Raw genomic sequence first — 24,888 nt, forward strand, 5'->3', positions numbered from 1 at the left:
CAACCCTAGAAGGTAAATATGAGGATCTCCACTTTACTGATGAAACTAAAGCACAGAGAACTTGTCCAATGTCACACAGCTGTTAATGTATAGAGCTAGGATTTGAGCTAGTATTAAGCCTGTACTCTTTCCACCAAAATCACACTCTTACTGTTAGTCATGAGTTCTGATTGTCATCACACTTGCAACATTTTTATATTACCGTTAAGAATTAAGGTAGTCAATGAGAAGGAATGGTTGGCGCAGAACTTTTAACATTCGATTTCAGGATGGTGTGTCCTTGTTCCTAATGCTGAGACCTCAGTGTTACCCAGATTTACACTTCTCTGCCTACATCCTAGAGAAAGGCACATATGAATTACAAAATATTTTCATTGTTAATGTCAATCATGACAATTTCCTTGAAGGATTGGAAATTAGAGAGTTTAATGAGACAACAGAAGTCAGTGTTAAAATATCAGCCATATAATATTTTGCCATTCTGCAGCTAGAGGAAGCTCTCAAAGATTGAAATGTAAAATTAGATGACTAATACTCACTGGAAAACAACATTTCCTTTCAGGTTTCATTTGTACAGTACAGTGATGAGGTCAAGTCTGAGTTCAAGCTGAATACGTACAATGACAAGGCCCTAGCCCTTGGGGCCCTCCAGAATATTAGATACAGAGGAGGAAACACAAGAACAGGTACAGTTATTCAGGGTTTATGTGGATTTCACTCCCCAAAGCAGTCGGGGTAGTAGAACAGAATGTATCATCTCCCCTAATGTCTGGACTCTTATCAGTTGGGCATGACTCATGACATTTAGGTATTTTTCAGTGAGATGATACTAAAATGTTTCATGCCACACCCTGTAGGCAAGGCCCTCACATTTATCAAGGAGAAGGTCTTGACCTGGGAAAGCGGCATGAGGAAGAATGTCCCCAAGGTGCTGGTTGTGGTCACGGATGGGCGGTCACAAGATGAGGTCAAGAAGGCGGCTTTTGTCATCCAGCAATCAGGTAATCACAAGCATGTATTTGATTGCACTCATTATTTTAAGCTTCTAATGTTCAGCAATGATTTCAAAAGACCCAAAGTCCTGATTTTATGTTATAGTTCCATTTTATTCTGTACACCTGTAATGTTAATTTATATTTAATTATGGAAAAGTTAGATAATTGCTCAAAAATGACAGCAATGATAATGGGATAATCCTTGAGCAGCTCCCTGCCATAGCAGAAATAAATCCTAGTGCTGGTTCTTGGGCAAGGAGAGACATAGGATTCCTTCAGCTGTAGCTCATCTTTCCAGAGGCAGACTTAAAGCAGACTGCTAAGAGAGGTACTGAAAGCTAGCTCTTGGGGATGTGTGTGGTAGGGGGTAGATCTTGCTAACAAAACACTCTGAGAGCCCTTTGCCTTTTGGATTAGTTATTTAGGATTATTAGAGATGAAACTAGGTCTTTCAGTACTTCATTAACACCCTCCCTGCCCCTGCAGTCCTAAGCAGGGTCCAAGGTAGATGCATTTTAGAAGGAATTCTATGTCATGCATGATCTGTAGCAATAAATTATAAGGCACTTTGTTACATAGAATTTGTCATCTGCACATACATAATTCTTTGACTAAAATTATGAATCATGATTAGTGCTGTTATACTATCTTCTTTCAATAGAGATTGTTCATTGCACTAATCCTTTATTAGTTTATTGCCATTGGGTTATACACTTTCAGCAGATTTCCACATATTTTGGGTTTCTAGTTGATTTAAGTTTGGGATTATGAATGCTTGCTTCTTTAGTTGCTACACACACACACACACACACACATACACACTTTATATTCCTTTCATATCCTTTTATTTCTGATGTCAAATTAAGCTCTTGGAATGAAAACTTTGTTTATTTGCATTAGTCTAAATAAAGGAATATTTATTGCCACTGGGAATTGCAAATTTTGAAGGTAGTGAAATTGCTGCCATTTTTTTTGAGCCTGAATTTGTTGAGAAAAATCAATCTCAAGAATTCAAATTTAAAATAGCCCATTCTTGGTTTCTTAGTCACATATACTTAAATTGTTAATGGTACCTAAGAGAATTACAGTATTCATGTGTACATTAGGACAGTGAATTTGTGGAAGCCTGTGTGCCTTACACCAAGTCTCTCTGCTTTTAAAAGCTTTATTTTTTAATTATTAAGTGATCTAATTAATCAAACTTTATAAACCAGATAATAGATGAACCCAAGAGTGTTTAATAGCTGAGACCCATCCCCAGCCCTTTTTAATTTTTTTGTTTTGAGACAGGGTTTCATTAAATTGCTTAGAGCTTTGCCAAGTTGCTGAGGTTGGCAACCTGCAATCTTTCTGCTTCAGCCTCCCAAGCTGCTGGGATCACAGGAGTGCACCACCATGCCCAGTGCACATACTCATTAAAAGAACATATTTATCCATTAAAGAGAGTTTTTGTCAAATACCAGAACTTGCTGCACATGCTAAGAAAATACAGTATCATTTCTGATAAGATTTCATTTTGAATTGTTAAAACAATAAAGGGCAGAAAAAGGATATACAATTTACTCTATTAATGCTACTTTGCAGGGTTCAGTGTCTTTGTAGTTGGTGTGGCTGATGTTGACTACAATGAGCTGGCCAACATTGCCAGCAAGCCAAGTGAACGGCATGTGTTCATTGTGGATGACTTTGAATCTTTTGAGAAGATTGAGGACAACCTTATTACATTTGTTTGTGAAACTGCCACTTCGAGTAAGTCATGGTCAACATAGATCCATAACTTTGTTGAATTGGGAAATGTTTACTTATACACTAAATGGAATTATACTATATGGGATCAAGTCTGTGCAAAAATAGATCCTGGGAAATCACTTGAAAACCTGATGAGTCATTGTTCCATTGAGATCCTGCTAAATGTGTGCTTGTCAGAAATCCGTTTTTAGCCTAGAGGATGTAATAACCCTTATATGGAAATAAAGCATTTTAATATACTATTTCCCAACACCTCAGTGCCTGTGACATTTAGGAAAATTAATCATCCACTTAGAATTGCATATATAGAAACTCTTCTGTGAGATGAAGATTTTCCCTGTTCATTACCAGCTGGTATTCTGTCAACATTCATGCTTCAAGAAAGCAATGGGCCAACTGGCTTGTGCTTGCGTGATCCATGGAAATTCAGTTGATTCTCATTTGTTTGTTTGGGTGTAGATTTTTCTTATACCAAGTTCAGCTTTTGAACTACAGTGAGGAACTAAAGATCAATTAAGTCAATTTTTCTTCTTCCTCATCCATTTTGAGGTATAAGATTAGGGAGACAATTATGTGACCAGTTTACACTCCTAATCCTAGGCAGGGCTCTAGTTTACAAGTGCCATATTTTCCCTATTAAACATTATATTATAAATATAAAATTCTGGTTTGAGATGGCAACAGTGAACAAAACTCAGGGGTTTACTGTGAAAACTTACACTGAACTCCAGAATGGAGCTGCCATGGTGAATGTGGGTAGAGGGCTGGAACTGTCTCCCTTCCACTCCTGGATGCAGCATTCTGGTACCTCTGGCTTTGGGAGATCCAAGGTGAAAATTGTGCTATACTTGTCACTGTTTTGTTATGTGTGGTAGACAGTGAGAGACTAGAGGTTTGGCAGAGAAGAGGGTTATGGATGAATGAACTTTTTTCCCTTTGCTTAAATCTCACATTTTCTGGGAGAAAATTTCTTTCTGAAAAACAAGTGAAAATTTTCCTCTTCAATTCCATTTTATTATTTTTAAGAAAAATTTAAAATTCCAATTTGACTAGAGAATATTCAGAAAACTTTTTTCCCTATTAATAATAATAGCATAATAATTATTAATATTACATTTTTCCTATACACAAGAAGCCTATAAGAAATAAAAGGCTAAATCAACAAGTTAACTTTTATAAATAAATGAACAGATTCATGACTTGATGTGCACACATTTCTGCTCTCTCTGTGTGTGCAGAGTTTGTACATCATGTTGGTGAGTCATACTTAAAAGACTTCTGTACATTTCAGGTTGTCCTCTCATTTATTTGGATGGCTACACCTCACCAGGTAAGCATTTATGTCCTTGGACTAACTTCTTTCTAGATTTAAGGAACAAAATAATTAAAATATACTCATTTTAGTAATTTCTTCTTTGATATAAAGGATTTAAGATGCTCGAAGCATACAACTTGACAGAAAAGAATTTTGCTTCTGTCCAAGGAGTCTCTTTGGAGTCAGGGTCTTTCCCCAGCTACTCCTCTTACAGGCTTCAGAAGAATGCCTTTGTGAATCAACCTACCGCGTAAGTGTGAAAACAGGAGGTTCCCTTTTCCTTATAATGGGCAAGAGGTTCTTGAAATCTTTGCTGACTTCCTAGAATCTTGGAACTTCAGAATTGTCAGAAGACTTGTTATGGATGACCTACTCTGTTTTCCTTAAATAGAATTGGGTTAATTGTCTTCCATCAAGCTGTGTGGCAGGTTGAAAGCAAGGAACTGGGACTCATGACCCACTATTCCCAGATCCAAGAATCTGAACCTGATTCTTTGGAATTGAAGGTCAGGGTTGTAGTTCTACTCCTTCTAAGAGAGGCTGTTAAAACAGGAAGGCAGCTTATTATTGTGAAAGTATCCCCCTGTGGTACAGAATGACTGGCTGAAATAAATGAAGAACAAGAGCAAGAATTCTTTTTATTGTTTCAGACCTCTAGAAAATGAAGGGCTGCAGTAATTTTGCTTGTCCGTGATCAGACAGGCAGCAGTTAGTTTTTATTGGCTAATACTCTAGCAATCTGTTGGGTAGCTCTGGAGGTTTGCACCTGGATATGATAACAGAAATATGTATTTCTTATTCATCTTAAAACTAAAACTTTTTAATGTTGAAAATATGTGTTTGGCAACTTATGGAGAGAAAAGAATAAGAAGAAATAAAGCTTTCAGAAACTTAGGACAGGAACAGAAAATAATGTCTGAAATTTGAAATGCTCTGGGAAAGCTAGTGGAAAATTCAGACTAAAATCAAAGCTGATTAATTTTAAGGAGGTGCAGATTGTATTGTAGTTCGACCACATTGTAACTCCTGACTCTTTTATGGTTAGCCATGTTGGTTTGAAGTGCTTGAGTTTTCAGCAAACCTCAATAACCAATGTTCAACTCTTTCAGTCACCTCACGGTACTTTTTAACTTACAACATTCCTATTGTGTTTGCAAGAGTCAGAACTTTTGAATGAAAGGAAAGAAACATAAATGTAATTGAATTATTACTATTTTTTCACAAGGGCTAGTTAAATAGGGAAAGAGAAAAAAGGGCTACATGAGAGATGAGGTAATAGGGAGAAAATATTATTTTTAACATGGATGTGGATAGATATTTCTTGAATATATAAATGGCATCTTGCCAGCTTTCTCAGAACATCTGATGATGCAAAGCAGCACTATAGTCCAGAAGTATTGGTTACACTGTAGGAGGTCACAAGACACATTTTATGCCTTAGGCCAAAATTGGTAGAGGCATAGCTTCTTTTCTGTCCAAGATTCGATTATCTAGGCCTTTTTTTTTTTTTCTTCCTTCAGGGAGAAAGTGTTACATGATCTCAGACACAAAAGGATCAAATCTGCTTAAAAAATTCTTCCAGGACAATGTTGACTCAACTCTGGAAGGACACAGGGGACTGAGTTTTTTGTCTCCCAGCCTTAGAGCCAAGAAACGTTTCCTTTTAATTGACTCACATTTCTTTATCAGCATTAAACATTTGCACATGTACATGGCCTTAACATTTACAACTGGTTTTATTTTTGGGAATATGTAGGCTTCTTGAGGTGATTTATTTGATTTCAACAGAGGAATTTGGAAGTGCAAAACATTATCAGTGATAAGGAGAGAGAAATTAAAGCCATAACCCACTTGCCTGTGATCTTATCCCCTTGACATTGGAAATTAATGTTTAGTCAGATTCATTGTCTTCACACGATATCTATAGTAATAGCGTTTATCACCCTAAAATTATTACATGATATTATAGTCCTCTATGTGTCTAGAAGAAATTCATTACTAAGAGTAGAACAAAAGACTATTCAGTAATTTCCCAGACTTTTGTGACTTTATCAAATAAATAATCTGCTATTTTCATAATGGGTCTTTAGTGTTTATTCTTTTGATGTATTTTATAAAATTTTCTCCTTTTATTATTGAATTGGATGATTGTAAATAGTACCTCATAATGGGATTATGGTCTAATGGTTTTCTCTGTTTCTGATGAAAAAAAATTCTTATTTATTCATTTTATTTATTTATTAACCTATTTTGTTTTATCTCACAGAGACCTGCATCCAAACGGACTTCCTCCTTCATACACAATTATACTATTGTTCAGACTTCTCCCAGAATCTCCCAATGATCCTTTTGCAATTTGGCAAATTACAGACAGAGACTACAAACCACAAGTTGGAGTAATTGCAGATCGTAAGGATTTTATCCTGTTTTAAGGCACATGAAGACATAGTTTTGATTATGTTTTTCCCTTTCCTTCTCTTTTCTCTCTAGAGGCCTTCTGAATATAACTAAGTTCATGCTGAGTACTTGGTTATTCAAAATTTGAATAGTATATGTTTTAAAACTCACACACATATATACTTAGTATATGCTTTTATATTAAACTTTAAAAAATATAACATCAGTAAATATTCTACTTTTATATTAGTGCAAGTGAAATTATTGAAATTTTTAGAAGTTTTCCAATAAGGGTGGTTTGCTAATACTTACAATAAAAAGTATGCCATGCATGTGATTTAATAACAATCTCATGTTGCTTACAGCTTCTAGTAAGACATTATCATTCTTCAATAAGGATACAAGAGGCGAGGTGCAAACAGTTACATTTGACACAGATGAAGTAAAGACATTATTTTATGGAAGTTTTCATAAGGTAAAAATGTAAGATTATCTAAGTCTTATTTCTAAAAAAAGGATATGACTTAAAAATAAAAACTAATTTCTTTTATTATTTATTAAGATGTCATGTTAAATTGGTAGAGTTCTAGCTATGTCTTTCAAAAGGATAATATTATTTTAGATAATTTGATTAATTCATAAATTTGAGAGATTATTGCTGGTGGTTGTGGTGGTACAGTCTGTGATCCCAGCTACTCAGTGGCTGAGGCCAGAGGACCTCAAGTTCTAGGTCAGCCTGGGCAATTTAGCAAGACTCTGCCTCAAAATAAAAAATTAAAAGGGCTGAGGATGTAACTCAGGAGCAAAGTTCCAGGATTCAATTCCCAGTATGAGAGAGAGGGGGCAGGGTGGGAGAGAGAGAGAGAGAAAGAGGGGAGATGGATAACTACTATTAACCTATTAATCTTTTAATTTATTTTCAAAGTTTATATCTTTCAACAATTGAATCAGAAGGTTACAATATTGTTCACCTATTTTTCTACTTGTCATTTTGTTGTGAATATTTATGTCTTCAAGTTTGAGAAGCTTAATAATTTAGCAGGTTATATTTTAATTGATACTATTCTATATAGAACAGGAGCTTTTTGCTTGCTTGCTTATTGAAAAGTTACAAACATGCTAGTGAACTATAAACTAGTTCAACTAGTTGACAAATAAGTATTGAAGTTGGGAGCATTAGGGAAAAAAAGGGTCAGTCTAGGTTAGGAATAAACCTTTTATGATATCCTTTCATGCATTGGAGTATGTTAACAGGAACCAGTTATTGCACAAAAGGTCTAAATTTTCTACAAGTATGACATGCAGAAAGATAAGCCCCACATATAAAAGACAAATATTTCCAGTTCAATCTGACCTTCCTCTAACTTGAATTGGTTTAACATGATTTCTTGCTGTTTCTACTCTCAATGAAATCTCGTTTCTCTCCCGAATGTTTTTCTAATTCATAAATTAGATTCATGATAAGGATGGTAAAAGACTTTCTTTATTGAGTTCAAAGAGGCTTCAAAGTGCACATCATTGTAACCAAAGAAAAGAAAAGAAAAGAAAAAACCCTTTTACTATATTTACTTAAAATTTTATTGACTTTCATGTAGTACAGTAAAATAAATTCCTCAATGGGAAAGCAAATTCTAGTTTGGAGGATGTTATTGGTTTCAAGTGATCCTTTTCTGATAATAGATGTTGAATCTGGCATTTTTTTGGCCCATTGGGTAACATGCTAAGAAGGACTATTTTTATTTTTTCTTTTGTATCCACTTAAGATGTTGAGAATCATCTTCTACTAAACAACCAATAACCACTTAGTAACTATTTAAAAATTTCCAATGTTCATGAAATGCTTTATTTGAGCCAAAAGGCAGTATTTTTCAGAGATCTATAATAATAGTCATTAATTACTACAAATCAAGATAAGTTTTTTTTTTCATTCCCTTCTTCTTACTATTTGTCTTCCCATGGAGGTATTGCACTCTTGGATTTTACATAACATCCCTTCTTTCTTCTTCTTTGTCTACTCTTCCTAAATTTTCTTTCTTTTTATTTCATAATCTGTTCTTATTTTTTCTTTCCCTTTTCACTAAGTCCTTTCCCTCCTTCACTGCTTAACCTCATTCTTTTTTTTTCAAAATAGTTTTATTAAAATATTTTTAAAAAACTTTTATCTTTAATTTTTTATCTTTATGTGGTGCTGAGGATTGAACCCAGCACCTCACATGTGCTAGGTGAGCACTCTACCACTTAGCCCCAGCCCCAGCCCTTTTATTGAAATATTTTTGACATATAAAATTATATATATTTAAGGTATATGAAAAAGTGATATACATTGTGAAATGATCTTCACAATCAAGATAATTAATATTAATTAACATTACTTCTGCATAGTTACCATTTTCTGTGTGTGTTAAAAAGACTTAAGTCTAGCCTCTTAATAAATTGTAAATATACAACACCCTGCCCATTCCTTTAACCCACTCTCATGTATCACATCAGTGCAGTACTGCCTGGGATCACTACCAGCTACTTGCATTCTTACTGAGCTAAGGATTCAAGCTCTCTTTTTTCACTTTCCATCTAATTTCTGAACTGAGGTTCTTCAGCCCTGTCTGGGAATGAGCAGAAGACAGTGATGATGGCAGGAAGAGAGCCCTTTGGAAAGAAGAGAATAGCTAAATGAGTTTAGAGTTGACAGTTATCACTTTTTGTACAGTCTCTTGAAAAACTTTGTGTGTGTGTGTGTGTGTGTGTGTGTGTATATACCTTCTACTGATAATAGATGAGGTAGATCCATGTGAGAAATAAAGTAGGTGAAAAATAGAGCTTTAGGAATTGTCAGAGCCTGGGAAGGGAGATGAGTGGCAGTTGAGAAATAAGTCAGTACCTTAAATACTTGAGACAGTGATCTGATGAGTCCATCTGAAATGTAACTATGTATGTGTTTAAAACATGCAGTATGCAGTAAAATAAATAATCACTGAATAAACAATCACAAAATGTGTCTTTAGGTTGTGCTTCTTATGGTTAGCATAAATGACAAGTGCATTTGGAGTGATTCTGATACAAAAATTTTTTTTAATTTTGATTTTGAAATAATTTTTGTGGATACCATGAGTTTTCACACTATGAATGTTTGCTTCTGTGGTTGTTCACCTAGAGTCAATAAAATTCAAAGAGTCTAAATCCTATTATATGATAAATATCCTTGAAATGCTTATACAATGTTCATTTTGATTTCAGTATTAGTTGATTTCCTTGAGGATCTTTAAACTTTATTTTAGCCAGCTGTGTATCACTTGTATATAAAAACAACATGTAATTCATATTTATCATAGATATGATAAAATAATTTTTTTGGTGGTAAATCCATGTGGGAAAATATCTACTTTAAAAATAAAACTTTAGAAATTGTTCTTAAGTTTATTGACTCAGAACATTTAAGAGAATTTCTGTTCTTTTTAACTTTCTGCCAAACTTTTCAAAGTAATCAAGTGCTCACTTGAGTATTTGTGCTGATATAAGTGGAAACTATGAGCATAACCATCAAGTCAAAGATTACCGACTATTCTTTACATTTTGAAATACAAATGCTTTATTAGTTATCTGTACTAATAGATTTCTTAACATTCTGTGTCTTCAGAAGCAGACACAAAATTAATCAACATAAGTGCTTTTTTTCCTTAAGAGGAAATGAATCTAAAGTTCTATTAATTTCCAGGGTTGTATCTCTACAGAAGATATTTTATGGCTTATAAAGTATTTTTGGCTGAGACTGGGAAATAAGCTAAAAATTGAATTGAGCAAATTATTGGGAGACATTTGAAGCTCCTTTGTACTAAGCATACATATAAATGATTTATCAATTCTACTTTGTTAGTTCTTTAGAGTTTGCAAAGTCCTTTTACCCACTACCTCCTTTCTAGTCATCTCAGCAAGGGTACACAGTGGGCAAATAAGAAAGTATGTGTGTACATGTGGATGACATAAACTGAGACCAGAGAGGTTAAGTGGCTTGCTTAGTTTCATATGGTTAATAAATGACATTGTTGACATTACAACCTGGTTCTTGGTTTTGAGTTCAAGACTCTTGGTTTGGGATGAGAATAGCTAATTTTTTTGGTGGAATTTTTATAATGGAAACAAATTTGTTTCCATCTTTTTTAGATTCATATTGTAGTGACTTCAAAAAGTGTTAAGATTTACATAGACTGCTATGAAATTATAGAAAAAGACATAAAGGAAGCTGGAAATATCACAACAGATGGTTATGAAATTCTTGGAAAACTCCTTAAAGGTGAAAGGAAATCAGCCACAGTAAGTAATGTCTTTATGTTTCTTGGTACTTTGTGCTCAAAGATTGATGTGTCATTTTCTAAGTAGCGCAGTAAGTTTTATTTATTTTTTCTCAGTGAGTTCTAAATTGCCAACTCTGAAACATTGGAAAAGTGACATTGAGAAAATATGCTACCAGCAGCCCATAACATTGTGCCTTACTTCTAGAAACAAAATAAGTTGTCCAGGCACCAGGAAACACTTTGTAGTTGTCTTTAAATAGGATCAAGTTGCAGGAAAACAATGCAGAGTTGCCAGCATACCCAGTGAAATCTAAAATAGCTCCTTTTTTATTCTTCAAAGATAATAATTTTTTAGTGCATTTTTGTGCAATCGGGTCATTAAACATTAAACTAGCAATGACTGTCCTGGGTCTGCTCATAGAGGAGCCGTTAGTCTACCTCCGAAGGATCAGTGTAGCTGAGCACCCAGCTGACGCCTTACTCTCAGGTTTCATTGCCAACTTTGCTCACAATGTGATCTGGTAGTAAAGACCTCAATCTAAAGCGTTCACTGTACTGTACAAGGATAATTAAGCCATATTAAATTTCAATCAATAAACATTGTCCTAAAAGCTAATAAAGTTCTTTGGCTTCTCTTATTATTATTTTTAATGTCATTATTTATTTAATTTGGCTTTGTTCCATGAGCAGGATTTTCTATCAGATTCAAAAGGGAAATTTTTAGTTTTCAGTATAGAAAGAATTAGCTCAAAATTTAATGAAGTTATGATTGAAACCCAAACTTTTTGTTTAAATTTGGATTTAATATTTAAATAGAACGATTACATTAGGTTTTTAAAAGAATGAATACATCTAGACAACCCTTTTTCTTTTTGCCAAAAGAACTATATTTTATATTTTTGAACTATAGGAGGTATATGCTATATTAAAATAATTAAGTTGAGGGCCAATAGAAAAGTTATTTGTCAATCTGTAGCCTACAGTTAGAAGTTAGAACAGGTGCACCTTATGGGACAGAAATCATGAGCAAAAAAAAAAAAAAAAAAAATCAACAATTTTAGTGTGAGAAGTGATTTTTTAAATGTAACTTTTCTACAAGGCTGGATTCATAAAATTGATTTGAATATATGTAGTCTTAAAATTCATTTAAGCATATAAATGAATAAACAACAAAAACTCAAATATTACTTTAAAAGTTCATTTAAAAAACAAAAGTCACTAGATTGCATTTTAGCTAAAGAAACAAATCAGGAGTGGGAATTTTACATATGCATTTCACTTTATTATCTTTCTCAAGCATATATTTTAATGTTCTTTCCTTATGAAATAAGGGGCGCATTCTCTGAAGGCCTTGCATCCTTGGGAAAATCTGTGTGAGAAGTTGGCAAAGATTAAAACTGGAGACATTAATATAAAACGGTCTTGAGTTGTCTGTAGCTAATGTTGCTGTTGTTTTTTGCAGTTCCAAATTCAGAGTTTTGACATTGTCTGCAGTCCAGTGTGGACCAGTAGAGACAGATGCTGTGATATTCCTTCTAGGGTAAGTGAAAGGGAATGATCTGAGTGGTCCCCCAGGACTAAGTCCTTGTGATGCAGATGGTTTGGGAGAGGAAGTGCCACTCAGCAGCTGCATTTCCAAATTGGAGCCAAGGGACATACAACACGTACTCATCTGCTACATAGTCCAGGCCAGTGCCTGTGTGACTTCCTTGCAAGCTACGAATGTACAAGACCATATCTGGAAATTCTCTAAAAGTCAGAAAAGCCCTGCTGAGTCAATGTGTTTGACAAACCTACTTATTACTGCAAAGCCCTCCTATTCCTTATAAACTATGAGCATTTTACAGAATCAGTCATCATCTTTCTGAATGTCTAAGGATTTTTAGATAATAGAAATAACCATATTTCTTTTTGAGATGCTGGCTTTCCTTTTTAGTATCTCTGTAGGAGGTAGTAATAACAAAATTGAATGTTCGTGATGGATTTGAAGCTTTGCAAGCAGAGAACTGCATACATTCATGAGTGTACATTATTTAGTCAAGAAGTATTTATTGAATATTCATCATAAGCCACACACTGTTCTGTTGCTAGGGTTATAGCAATAAAAAGTGAATGTCCTTGTGAAATACAGGGGGAGAGAAATAATTCACAAGAGATATATAAAGTTGGCTCTTCTTCTCTGTGGATTCAGTATCTATGAATTCAATGAACTGCAGATTGAAAATATTTAAAAAATTGCATCTGTACTGAGTATGTGTAGACATTTTTTCCTTGCCATTTTCCCTTTAACAGTATAATGTAGCACTGTTCATAGCATTTAGATTGCATTAGGTATTGTTAATAATCTAGAGATGATTTAAAGTCTACAGGAGATGTACTTCAGTTATATGCAAATATTGCATCATTTAATATGAGGAACTTGAACATCCTTAGATTTTGTAATTGGCAGGGAGCCCTGGAATCAATCCACCACAGACACTGAATGAGTGAGAATCCTAGAGTGAGAATCCTAGGATGATATACAAATCAGGGTAAAGGGACAGGGAATGATTGTAGGTATCATCAACCCTCAGTGATAAGGCTGAGAATTAGGCAGAGCCTGAATAAAGTGAGGGAGCAAACTATGTGGATAATGGAGGAAGAGCATTGTATACTCCAAAAAGCTGAGAAACTCAAGATCAATGGGGCTGGAGCAAAGTGAAAGTGAGGGGTAAAGTGGTAGGCATTGAAATGGGCTTGATGGTGGGGAGTGGGTTTGCAGAGCATGAGAGAGTTGTAGGTCATGGAAAGGTTTTGGATTTTTTTTCCCCTGAATGAAATGGGACATGATATTTAAGATATATAGTGTTTCTCTAACACTGGATTAGAGAAGATTGTATTAAATTACTAGTGGTCCTGGTGGTCTTGTAATGTCATGTGTGGTTTCCTCAAGTAAAATGAAAATATAAAGAAGTCAAACAAGTTTCAATTTAAGACTAGTTTTGAAATGTTAACAAGAAGTTATTTCCTCAAGTTGGTAAAAAAGAATTTCTTGGGGGTGGGAGATGGGAAGTCCTCCCCAACTTTTAAATCTATAAATAAATATTCTTTTCAAATTTTCAGAGAGATGAAGCAAAATGCCCTGCTCTTCCAAATGCATGCACATGCACACAGGACAGTGTTGGACCTCCAGGGCCTCCAGGACCTGCAGTAAGGAAATTGAAATTGTTTTTTTATTTTAAAATCTTTGGAATGATCATCAGTTTGCCAGTATGGCGTTCATAAAATGCTTCTATGCATCTGTGTTTTCTGGGATAGAGCAAGTTCAATTTTGAGAGTTTTTCTCTTAAAGATAGAAATCTTATAAATAAATGGGTTTATATCTATAATTATATGATTTTGAAAATTCCTTCCATCTTCTGAAAATTTTTGTATGAATGGAGTAGGGCTGTGTTTGAGAGGCTGGCCTGTAGTTAGAACAGGTGAACCTTATGGAGCAGAAATCATGAGCACAAGATTTAAAAAGGGCAATTCATACGTGTGATTTCATAAACTCTGAGTGAAAGTACTGGAATTTGGAATAACTTGAATGAGAAAGCTGTGGCCAGGTCTATTCATGGGTAGCAGGGAGACTGCAAGCCAAAACATTGACTATTGAAGTGATAGATCTCATTTAGTCAGTTCAACAATGGACCTGAGCCACTTTGAGAAATGGAAGTGATAGCTCTAAGTCCTGTTGGCTTCTTTTAACAAAATGGATAATTAAAATAGGAGCAGCTCAAGAATTCTCAGAATGTCAAATTTTACTGTACTTGGGTCATGGCAAATAACAAAGTAATTTTAGGTTGATTGCAAAATAGCTTTTCAAATACAGAATAAAAATGCCAATTGAGTTACTATTTTTTTAAGTGACAGTGACTTACCTGATTTATATTTATAAACATAAAATTATATATTATGTGTGACAGATGTTTTTGAGTAGTTTTTTCTCTAGTTGTGAGATCATATTCATGGATGTCACTATCAAATTTATTTAGTCTTTGCTTAGTGGTTTCTGGTTTCATGTTAAGTACATTTTCTGAGTTGCCGAGAGACTTAAGATCGTATTTTGTTGATATTATTTTCCATGAAAAATACAATTCACATGATTCTTAAACATATTTTTCTCTTTACTGTAGTCAGGTAATCTTTGCTTTTCCTAATTTTCAAATTCCTTAACCTCAAATTTTCAAATTAACTTTATATTTTGATATCAGTAAAGTACAGAATGTCAAAAGTTAGACATTTAGAATGTTCAAAGTTTTGAAATTCTCTTTCTCCTCGTATTTCACATATTTCAATGACATGACTTTGTGTGTGTGTGTGTGTGTGTGTGTGTGTGTGTGTATGTGGTACTGGGAATTGAACCGCTGGGCTTTACATATGTTCTACCATTGAGCCCTCAGCCCTGAAGTGAAATTTTTACTTCAGTTCTTTGCAAGTAGCTATGGAAGTATTGATTTTTTTGAGACTTAATTTTTTCTTGAAGCAATTTTTACTTTCTACTTTCCTATCCAGAAGCTAAAATGTACCCTTACTATGTATTTTAGGGAGGACCAGGTGCTAAAGGTCCCAGAGGTGAAAGAGGTATTAATGGAGCAATTGTAAGTATATTTTAGAGTGCATTTAAATGTTCACTATATGTTGAAGTCTGGTTGTTCAAATTTCCACTAAAGAGGGTATGTGATCTTGAGCAAGATAGTTCAGGTTTAGCATGCATTTTAGTCAGCTTTTCTTTGCTGTTACTAAAAGACCTGATAAGAACAACTTAGAGGAGGAAGAGTGAATTTTGGCTCATAGTTTCAGAGAGTCAGTCTATGGTTGGCTGACTTCATAACTCTGGGCCCAATGGAAGGCTGAACATCATGGCAGAAGGATATGGCAGAAGAGAGTGGCTCACAATGTGGTGGGGCAGGGCAGGGAGAGCGCTCTGCTCTCCTGGACAAAATATAAACCCTAAAGGCATATACCCCCAGTGATTAACTTCCTCTAGCCACACCCTACCTGCTTCTGGTTACCACTCAGTTAATCCATGTTGGTAGGTTAATCCACTGATTGGGGTACAGCTCTCATAATCTTATCATTTTACTTCTGAACATTCTTCCAATGTCTCATGCATGAACTTTTAGGGGACACCTCATATTCAAACTATAACAGTATATCTCAGGCAATATAATTATGTTTGTCTTTTCTCCAGAGGCAAGTGAGGGTTGAGAATAGTTGGAGAAAGAAATGCATGCTGTAGCAACGACACATGGGAAATCTGCAGAGGGTCCTTAAAGAGCTCTTCTGGAACTTGGGGAAGGAGAATGGGTGAACCTGCCATCAGTTAAAGATCTCACAGGCAGCAGAGTCCCTCTAGAAAGCTGGAGCAATGTGGGAGCCATTTAGCCGCTCTTTTTTCATTTGTTTCAGAAAAATTGCTGAGTGGCCACATATGAGTTCACCAGAGTTTATGAGCCCCTTCTGCTAGTTATATGCACTGATCTTCTCTAAAAAAACTGAAGTTCTCTAGAGACAAAGCTAACTTAGTCAGGAAAGGGTGAGATTGGGGTGCTTACTCAGGTTTGCCTGACTCCAAGTTTATGCCCTTTCCAACAAGACAAATTGCAAAAAGAACTCCAACTTACAGTATCCAATCCATGGATATCTATTTTTTTCCTTACTTCATTTATGTATACTTTAGTCCTAGAAATAAGCACAAGTCTAAAAGAAATAATGACTAGCTTAAAATACAATTATTATTCACCCCTATTTTTAGTTTCAGTTACCCATACTCATTTAGGGTTCAAAATATTAAATGAAACATGTCAGAAATAAACAATGCTAAGTTTTAAATTGCACATCATTCTGAGTAGCATGATAAAATCTTGCACCTGGGCTGTAAATCATCTTTTTGTCCAGTGTATCCATGCTGTATACCCTACCCACCTGATAGTCACATATTTATCTTGGTTATAAGATTGACTATCACAGTATTACAGTGCTTATTTTCAAGTTTTCCTTATTTTTATTGAATGACCTCAAAGCACACTCTTTTATTATAATTTGATAGTTATAATTGTTCTATTTTATTTTGAGTTATTGTTATTATTCTCTTACTGTGACTAATTTATAAATTGAAACTTTATCTTATGTGTGTGTAGGAGAAACTGTAGTAAATATAGGGTTCAGCACTATCCTTAGTTTTAGGTATTCACTTCGGGTCTTGGAATATTCCCTGAGGATAAGGGAGACTACTTTAATCAAACTCAATGAAATTTAGACTTTGAGCTCATATGAATATGAAAATATAAGTGCTGTTGTGAATTTATTTTACTTTCCAACTATTCTTTTTTTTTTTTTTTTGAATGTGGGTGCTGGGGATCAAACACAGGGCCTCATGCATACTAGGCAAGCACCTCTATCACTGAGCTACATCCCCATCCCTTTTTATTTATTTATTTATTTATTTATTTATTTATTTAGCAACAGTTGTCCAGGCTAACCTCAAACATGCAATCTTCCTGTCTTAACCTCCCAAGTAGTTGGGATTACAGGCATGCACTTCTGTGCCCAGCTTACAGTTGTTTGTTTAATGAATAGTAAAGGGAAGAAAAGAATGGCATTAATACTTTCATAGATGTATATATTTCTGAAATGTTTGCACAGACTATATGATTGATGTCTTAGAGTTATGAATACAAGTTTCTGTTAGCACTGGAGGACATTACGTTACTTGTGGTCATCTCTCTGTTGTGTATTTTAGGGGCCTCCTGGTCCTCGCGGAGATATAGGTCCTCCAGGTCCCCAGGGTCCTCCAGGTCCCCAGGGACCCAATGGACTGTCTATTCCAGGAGAACAAGTAAGTACAAAAGCTTTCTGAAGGAAATGAGATTAGTGAATCAGTTGAGTATAACTGGAACATTTTCTGTATTTTGACAAACTCAAATGTTTTCTCAGAAAATTCAGCAAAATTAATCTCTTAAATAATGTCATATGGTAATGATGATTTTTGATATGTAAATAGTATATTTAATAATATAAACTGTGTAAAAATATTGTTAGATATTTGACCTTTAAAAAAAACTTCTTATAAGTAATGCATATATCCTTTCTGTTAAACTATGTTCTTTTAAAGTGGGTATGTTAGCCCACAATTACATAAAGTCACCTCTTAACATATTAAGTGGAAATTGTAATATATAGCATATATAGTTTAAAAAGTGAGCATCAGTCCAAAAAAAAAATGACTTATCCATCTCTCTTCAAAAATACTCCTTTGTGTCAATCTTTGATTTTGGATTTATAAAGTGCTGAAAATTTCATAAGTAATTTATATCTTTCCTTTGTACTTAATCTCTGTAAAATGCCTTAGAACTGTCTTCTTATTGTTTACTCCAGGGTCGCCAGGGCATGAAAGGTGATGCCGGAGAGCCAGGACTTCCAGGCAGAACAGTGAGTTTTCCCACAAGTTGCCTTTTCTTTCACCTGCCATGCATTATTTGAAACGTTGCCTTTGTCATGCTTCAAAAGGTGAACCAAGGTCAGGCAGCGAAACACAAGCCTGGGTATGTTCTTCACATTGTTTCGATTTCATACCCTGGTCTTGGTCTTCAAGTTTGTGCTGTTCAGTTCAGGGGTTTGCTTGTTGACTGATTATCTGTGTGTTTGGCCCCAGTTTCATGTTTTTTTTCTAGAGTCCTTAGAACTTTACTTTGAAAATATTTTAGAGAATCATAAGAATTTTTTCCTACACAGGAAGTACGTTACAGTGTTTCACTTTTTTGTTTCCTTCTGTTGTAGGGAACCCCAGGATTACCTGGCCCACCAGGACCAATGGGACCTCCAGGAGACAGAGTAAGTTTTCCTGGGCAGGCCGTCATGATATCAGAAGTGATGGCACACTTTTGCCTAGTAGTGCTATCACTACTAGTCAGCTATCACATTTCTAGTCAGTTTTCGTGACTAGAAATGAAGAGATCACGTACCTGTGGAAGGCTACAAGGCCTGTGTTAGTAGGCCTTCTGACATTAGATCAATTTCAGACTCTCTGAAACAAATTGGTTGGGCTTTAGGGGAGTTTTGACACTTTAATTTGGGGATTTTAAAATTATATTAGATTCAGAAAAAGTAATTCATTGAAGGAGCATTAGCTAATTAGGAGGAGATTCAAGATTTTTAGCAAATGGTTTTAAATCCTGAAATCAAAATCTATGTTACAAGGCAAATTTTTTACAGACAGAGAGTAACCTTGACTCTCATGGCATTCTCTACCAAGTCAGGACATCTTTGCTACATCTTTGGAACTCAACTGCCACTTCTGAGGCCTCAGTGATGTTTGCTGATTTGTAATAGGGTCTTTGACTATTTGCAGAAGATTTGATTCACTCTTAACTCAGAGTAAAAGAGGCACACATACCTTGGAAACCCAATCTTTCTAAGAGAAGTAAATGAAAAGACCAGTGAATATGACCACTTTGCTCTGTTCATTAATATTACAGAAACATTTGGTTCCAGAGCAGAACCTAGAGCTTTTAGAGTTGCTCAGAACAAACAAAAAATAATGGTTTTTCAACATCTTATGTTTAAACTAGTGTGTACTCTGACCAATCAAGTTAAAGCATATGACTAGCAATGGTATCTGAGGGGGCCAGAGATGTAATACCTGTCACTAAACTTTATTACTCCCAAAACACCATTAGGCAGGAGGAGCAAATATTAATCCAAATATAATATTAATCCAAATGATACAAAATAGTGGATGATATGCCAGTGAACTTTATTTATCTGCTCCCACGCCTACTTTTGAGTTTGGAGGAGGGAGTACTAAAGGGAGGTCAAAGAGAAAATTGTATTTTCTGAGATCTAGAACCTGGAGGTGGTACCAATGTATACATTCCTCTGACTCTTTTTGAGACTGGAACCTAAAGGGTTTTTGTGAATTTTTATTTTACAATGAAGGACAACAGGTAGGATATAATGGTGACAAGTTGATCTTTTCAATTAGAAAATAAAACTAAAAATATTGCAATCAATAAGAGATGCTAGGCTGACTTGCATGCTGCTATTACTGAAGGCTTGCTGTGCCCATCAACACACCTTGGTGTGAGCTTTAGGCAGACAATGCTGGGTCCTGAATGCACATCCCATCCATCCAGACAGCCATCATCATTGTCACGGCATCCCTGAAGAGTGAGGGATCAGGAGGAACTGTGTTTTTCTACTCTCAAACTCCGATCTTTGTTCAGTTTTGTGGTGAGGCCACCCAAGACTCCTGGGATGAGCATGTGAAAACTTTTCAAGAAATTGTTCTCTTCTTTCCTCCACAGTCTTGTACATTTTCCTATTGCTTAGTAAACTGCTACTGGAGATGAAAGGAGAATAGGAGAGTGCACAGCTGATGAGACAACAAATTTGGAGAGTGAGAGAGTTTGGGTATGGGGATCTCAGCTGAAAGAGAAGAATAGAAATTTGATTTTGTTATAGACTTGAGAAAGTGGGAGGAGGAGTGAGAGGGAGAGGAAGAGAGAGAAAGAAAGAGAGTGCATATGTGTGCCCAAACACAAGGCCAGGGACCCTGGTGAGAAAGGAAGACTTGTTACCAGGACTGTATGGCTGGGAATGGGATGCATGGATTGTCTTCAGCACAGACGCTTATCAGAATGAGGAACATCTTCAGGGACGACTCGAAAGTAACAAAAGACCCATATGTACAGATATCTTGTACATGGTATATATGAAAATGATCACTGGTATCTTAAGCCACCCCCATGTGGGTGGACATAGCACTAATTACTGCAACAAAAAGTGAATAAGAAAGTAAAATTATAACACAAAGTTCTGTAGACGGTTCCATGGGTAGCCCTTCTGAGGATATCAGAATAAATTTATCCTCACCCTAACTTAAATACATGTTTCTCCTAGAAGAATATGGTCAATCAGAAAGTTTCTAGGATGACTTGAATATTATTAAGAAATATGATCCTTATCTAAAATATAAAAAAAGAATGTACTATGTAGCAGTTGGAGAAATTCAGATGGAAGAAATGCTGTTCAAATTGTCCAAGCAATATCACGGAAACATTTTTATTTCTTAAGTGGCTCTCAGAAGTATCAGATGGACTTGGTGGCTGTTTTTTGTTAAGCAGGCCTAGATCTTTTAGAAAACAGCCTGAAATCTTATCCCTATAAGTTTCTGAAAAAAATTTTGCTATGGGGGAGGAAAAATATTTCTAACAAAATTTGAAGAAATAATTTGAACTTCTGTTGTAAAATCAATGGACTAAAAAGAAATGTGGATATCTAATGCAGGCAGAGATCCAAATAATCCTGATGTTTGACACAGTTCAAGAATATGGATGAAATGATCACTCTTATTTTCTACAGAAAATGAGATAAAAAATTTCCTATGACAGAGGAATGCAACAATCATAAACAACAACTTGACTCAGAAATCCTCTGCTGGATTTCAGAGATCAGCAGTTGGGAATGAATGTTAACTAGGTAGCGGGGTGACTCATTCCAGGCAGAATTCATTTGGCAGTGTACCGAGAGAAAAAAACAACACATGAATGTTGGTGGACCATCCAGAGAGTGAGCCTGCAAGGAGATGCACTCTGTCCTTCTTTCTTTGCCAGATGATACCGATGTAGTTCTTGCCTTTATGTGTGATGGGGAGACAAATGCCACTAAAAGGTTTAAGTTTGTATTATGAGGATTGACACTTTCCTCTCCTGTGGGTGTAGGGCCAGTTAAGATAATCTTGCTTCTTTTTGTGGGGAGGAGAGACTTCACCAGCAGTGGACACAAACTGTCCAGCCTAGCCATCTGGCAGTTGCTCAGGAAACCAGAGTTGAATGGATTGGCCTCTCCTTCATCCTGCATGAAACCACTCACCTGTCTCAATAACATTTCGTTTGTCCCAGGCTGTTTGTGGACTTGACTTTTTGGTTTCTAGAAAGGATCTTTCTTCCTTTATCCTTCTTTATACTTTCACAGAAGCAAAACCTAATATCTTTATGAAAGAAGTCTGCCTTCTTTGGAGATTACTTTGACTTTTAAAATGGCTCTATTTATAACTATACGAATAAGTGGACATAGAAATTAATTATTCAGTAGAAAACATAGGCAATTTGAAATGATTTTATTTTGGTATGTTTGTCTTTATATTGAAACTTTACTTGCCCAATAGCAAATTCTCATCACATGTGATCCTTAGTAATCTGTTTAGCATCTTTCTTCTCACTTCTTCAATAACCTCCCTAATCTGTACTTAATTTCATTTTTACAATAGGGCTTCACTGGAAAAGATGGTGCAATGGGACCGAGGGGCCCACCTGGGCCACCGGTAAGAATCAAATGGGTTATAAGGTCGTCTTCCCCATGCCACAACCCCCTTATGCTCTATTCCTGCTAGAGAAGAGCCAGGCAGCTTGATTTGTGGGAACATTCCATCTGTGCTGGGGAATATATTAGTCAAGGGAGCTGTTTTCATTTTCCTAAATCAAACCATGCCAGAGAGAATAGATATGTCAAAATATAGTCTTTATGTTTCCAGTTATATTTGGAAAATAATAATAATAATAAAAAAAGAAAATCCCTAACTTGGCCACTAACTGGTTACTGCCTCAGTTCCTTCCTCTTTACATTGAGTGGTTGGGTTTATGATTTTATTGGTTACCTCCTGTTTTAGAATTTTAAGAGTCTTATGCCTATGATATGTTAATGTCAAAGACATTTAGTACTGAGCACTATCAGTGGTTCTGATAAATAAGCTTTATCCACAACTAAAAAAAAGGGTCTTCTAAATAAGATCTGTAGGAAAAATACTGGCGTTAGTGACTTTGAAATTGGTGTTGGTATCCCTCCAATCCAGGTGAGATCACAAATTGTTTGAGGGGATGGATATTATCTATGTATGGCAGGATATGAAGACTTGAGAAAATATGTAAAATAATTTTATTATTTATGTTTAGTACATATGTTTTCAGGTAAGGAGGATTTAAGTGCATAATAATCATTTAAGTATTTATGACAGAGCTTAAAATTTCCATAATTGATAAAGAATTGCTTTACAAAATCTGGTTAATTCTATTTTAAGGAAATTTGAGGCTTTAGGACATGGCATATTGACTATTTTATATATAAATATTTTATAAATATATGTTTAAGATTTCTGGAAGTTGTGTTAAAAGCAACAGGGAGAAACACGGTTTTAGAGGGGTGAAGGATGCTGATGTAATAGAAGAGAATTAAGTAGAATGTGTTAGCTTTGCATCACTGTGACCCAAATGCCCTACAAGAACAACTTAGAGGAGAAAAAGTTTATCTGGGGCTCACAATTTCAGGTCTCAGTCTGTAGATGATGGACTCCATTGTTCTGGTCTGAGATGAAGCAGCGCATCATAGGGGAAGGACCTGGTGAAGAAGTGCTGCTCCTTTCATGGCAGTTAGGAAACAGGGGGAAAGGATCACAGGAGAGATGAACCCAGGGCATGCTCCCAGTGTCTCACCTCCTCCAGCCACATCCCACCTGCCTGCAGTTACCTCCTAGTCAGTCCATTCAAACTAGGGTGGACTGATTAGGTTACAGTTCCCACAATCCCATCATTTCACCTCTGAACTTTCCGGTATTAACACAGGAGTTTTGGGGGACACCTTGTATCCAAACTGTAACACAGGGAAGGGAATGTACTTAAGAAAAAAAAAAATGAATTTCTAGTCTAAGTGCAGTTCCCAGTAGGGGAAGGCTGCCCTCATTTTGCTCAGCTTAGCACAAAATTAGACACATATTGATTCTTCCCCAGCCAAAGTTTTCAACCCCTGTCTTTTGGAGGGTTTTCTGGCTTTGTAATAGAAATAAACTAAAAAGTAGGAATTGCTTTCTGCAAGTTCACTTTGGAACAGATTTACTGGGATCATAGTCTATAAATTGTGAAACTGATTACATTATATGTGCATGTGTTTTTCAACTGGCCTCAAGATACATTATAGAATTGTACAGTCCACAAATTGAACTGGAATTTTCAAGATTTTTTTCCCTTCATGTTACTTTAAAGTTTGGTTTTACCCTCCTTAATGGGTAATTATGTGCTGTTTCTTTTAAAAGCTTTTAAACCTGGCTACAGTGCGTTAGTTTACTGTGGCTGGGATTTTCCCTTTGTCATAACATTCCCTTCCTTGGCTTGTGTATTGTAGGGAACTCCAGGCTCTCCAGGAGTCACAGGACCAAGTGGGAAACCAGGAAAACCTGGAGACCATGGCAGACCAGTAAGTGGCAGCTTGCATGTCTACCTACCTCCATTTCCCCATGGACATAAATAATGAGAACTGCAAGGCTTTGGCATGTTTAGGTTATCTTTGCTATAAATGTGCTTTTGAAGCATTTGTTGAAACTATGCTAAATCCATGGATTTGACTTGGTACTAGTTCTGAATTTTTTTTTTCTCTCTGGGTTTCTATAATATTCAGGGATGAAAATTGTGGCCATTGGGTTTCTTTAAAAAGAGAAAGAGATTATGAGCCAAGACACATATTTCTGTACTGTATAAACACTCATAGTTTCAGAGCTGGGTCAGCAAAATGATTCTTTTTATTTAGAAATGGTATGCTGTTGAAGACAGAAAAATACATGATGATGGTGCATGGCGCCTCCATCCTTAGTTGGCGGAATGTTAACCCTTCAGCAGCATTATCCAGCTGTGCCATTTTTTCTTTTCTCTTTCAATGCTAGTATATTAATTCCAGAGTTAAAAGGTTTACTGGCTAGAGTTGTAGCTCAGTGATAGGATAGCATGTTCAAGGCCCTGGGTTGAATTCCCAGCACTATTACAAAGAAAGAAAGAAAGAAAGAAAATGAAAGGATTTATCAAGTTTATCATTTTACTTTTTAAATTTTGTTCTTTCCCAATTTATATCCAATTTAACTTTCTCTTACTCAGAAGTTTTGCTTAAAATAATGGTTGAGATAGTATTGTATGTACCAGGTATTTTCAAATTAGTAACTCCAAAAGTGAATTAGAAAATTCTAAATTAGCCATAAGTGTTGGTGATTACTATTGGGCTTTTATTTTCTATATGTTCTACCTTATTTGTATTTTTCTTATGTAAGGATTATTAGTGTAATTGGTTTACCTAGAAGCCT

General features: G+C 35.5%; 1 protein-coding gene across 4 annotated transcripts in view; it reads left to right on the forward strand.

The window, feature by feature from the left end:
- The window catches only part of Col12a1 (collagen type XII alpha 1 chain), a 111,576-nt gene that overhangs the window by 77,550 nt on the left and 9,138 nt on the right, over positions 1 to 24,888 (forward strand). For all 4 annotated transcript variants that reach the window (XM_005340334.5, XM_021720224.3, XM_021720225.3 and 1 more), the window contains 16 exons: positions 563 to 686; positions 858 to 1,001; positions 2,580 to 2,744; positions 4,036 to 4,074; positions 4,171 to 4,309; positions 6,326 to 6,468; positions 6,822 to 6,931; positions 10,615 to 10,764; positions 12,208 to 12,285; positions 13,848 to 13,934; positions 15,314 to 15,367; positions 17,512 to 17,607; positions 18,147 to 18,200; positions 18,549 to 18,602; positions 22,039 to 22,092; positions 23,943 to 24,014. In XM_005340334.5, the coding sequence (XP_005340391.2) occupies positions 563 to 686; positions 858 to 1,001; positions 2,580 to 2,744; positions 4,036 to 4,074; positions 4,171 to 4,309; positions 6,326 to 6,468; positions 6,822 to 6,931; positions 10,615 to 10,764; positions 12,208 to 12,285; positions 13,848 to 13,934; positions 15,314 to 15,367; positions 17,512 to 17,607; positions 18,147 to 18,200; positions 18,549 to 18,602; positions 22,039 to 22,092; positions 23,943 to 24,014 (1,563 nt within the window). The remainder of the gene's footprint in view (positions 1 to 562; positions 687 to 857; positions 1,002 to 2,579; positions 2,745 to 4,035; positions 4,075 to 4,170; positions 4,310 to 6,325; positions 6,469 to 6,821; positions 6,932 to 10,614; positions 10,765 to 12,207; positions 12,286 to 13,847; positions 13,935 to 15,313; positions 15,368 to 17,511; positions 17,608 to 18,146; positions 18,201 to 18,548; positions 18,603 to 22,038; positions 22,093 to 23,942; positions 24,015 to 24,888) is intronic.

Source organism: Ictidomys tridecemlineatus, chromosome 8 (assembly GCF_052094955.1).
Source record: "Ictidomys tridecemlineatus isolate mIctTri1 chromosome 8, mIctTri1.hap1, whole genome shotgun sequence".
Classification (NCBI taxonomy): domain Eukaryota; kingdom Metazoa; phylum Chordata; class Mammalia; order Rodentia; family Sciuridae; genus Ictidomys; species Ictidomys tridecemlineatus.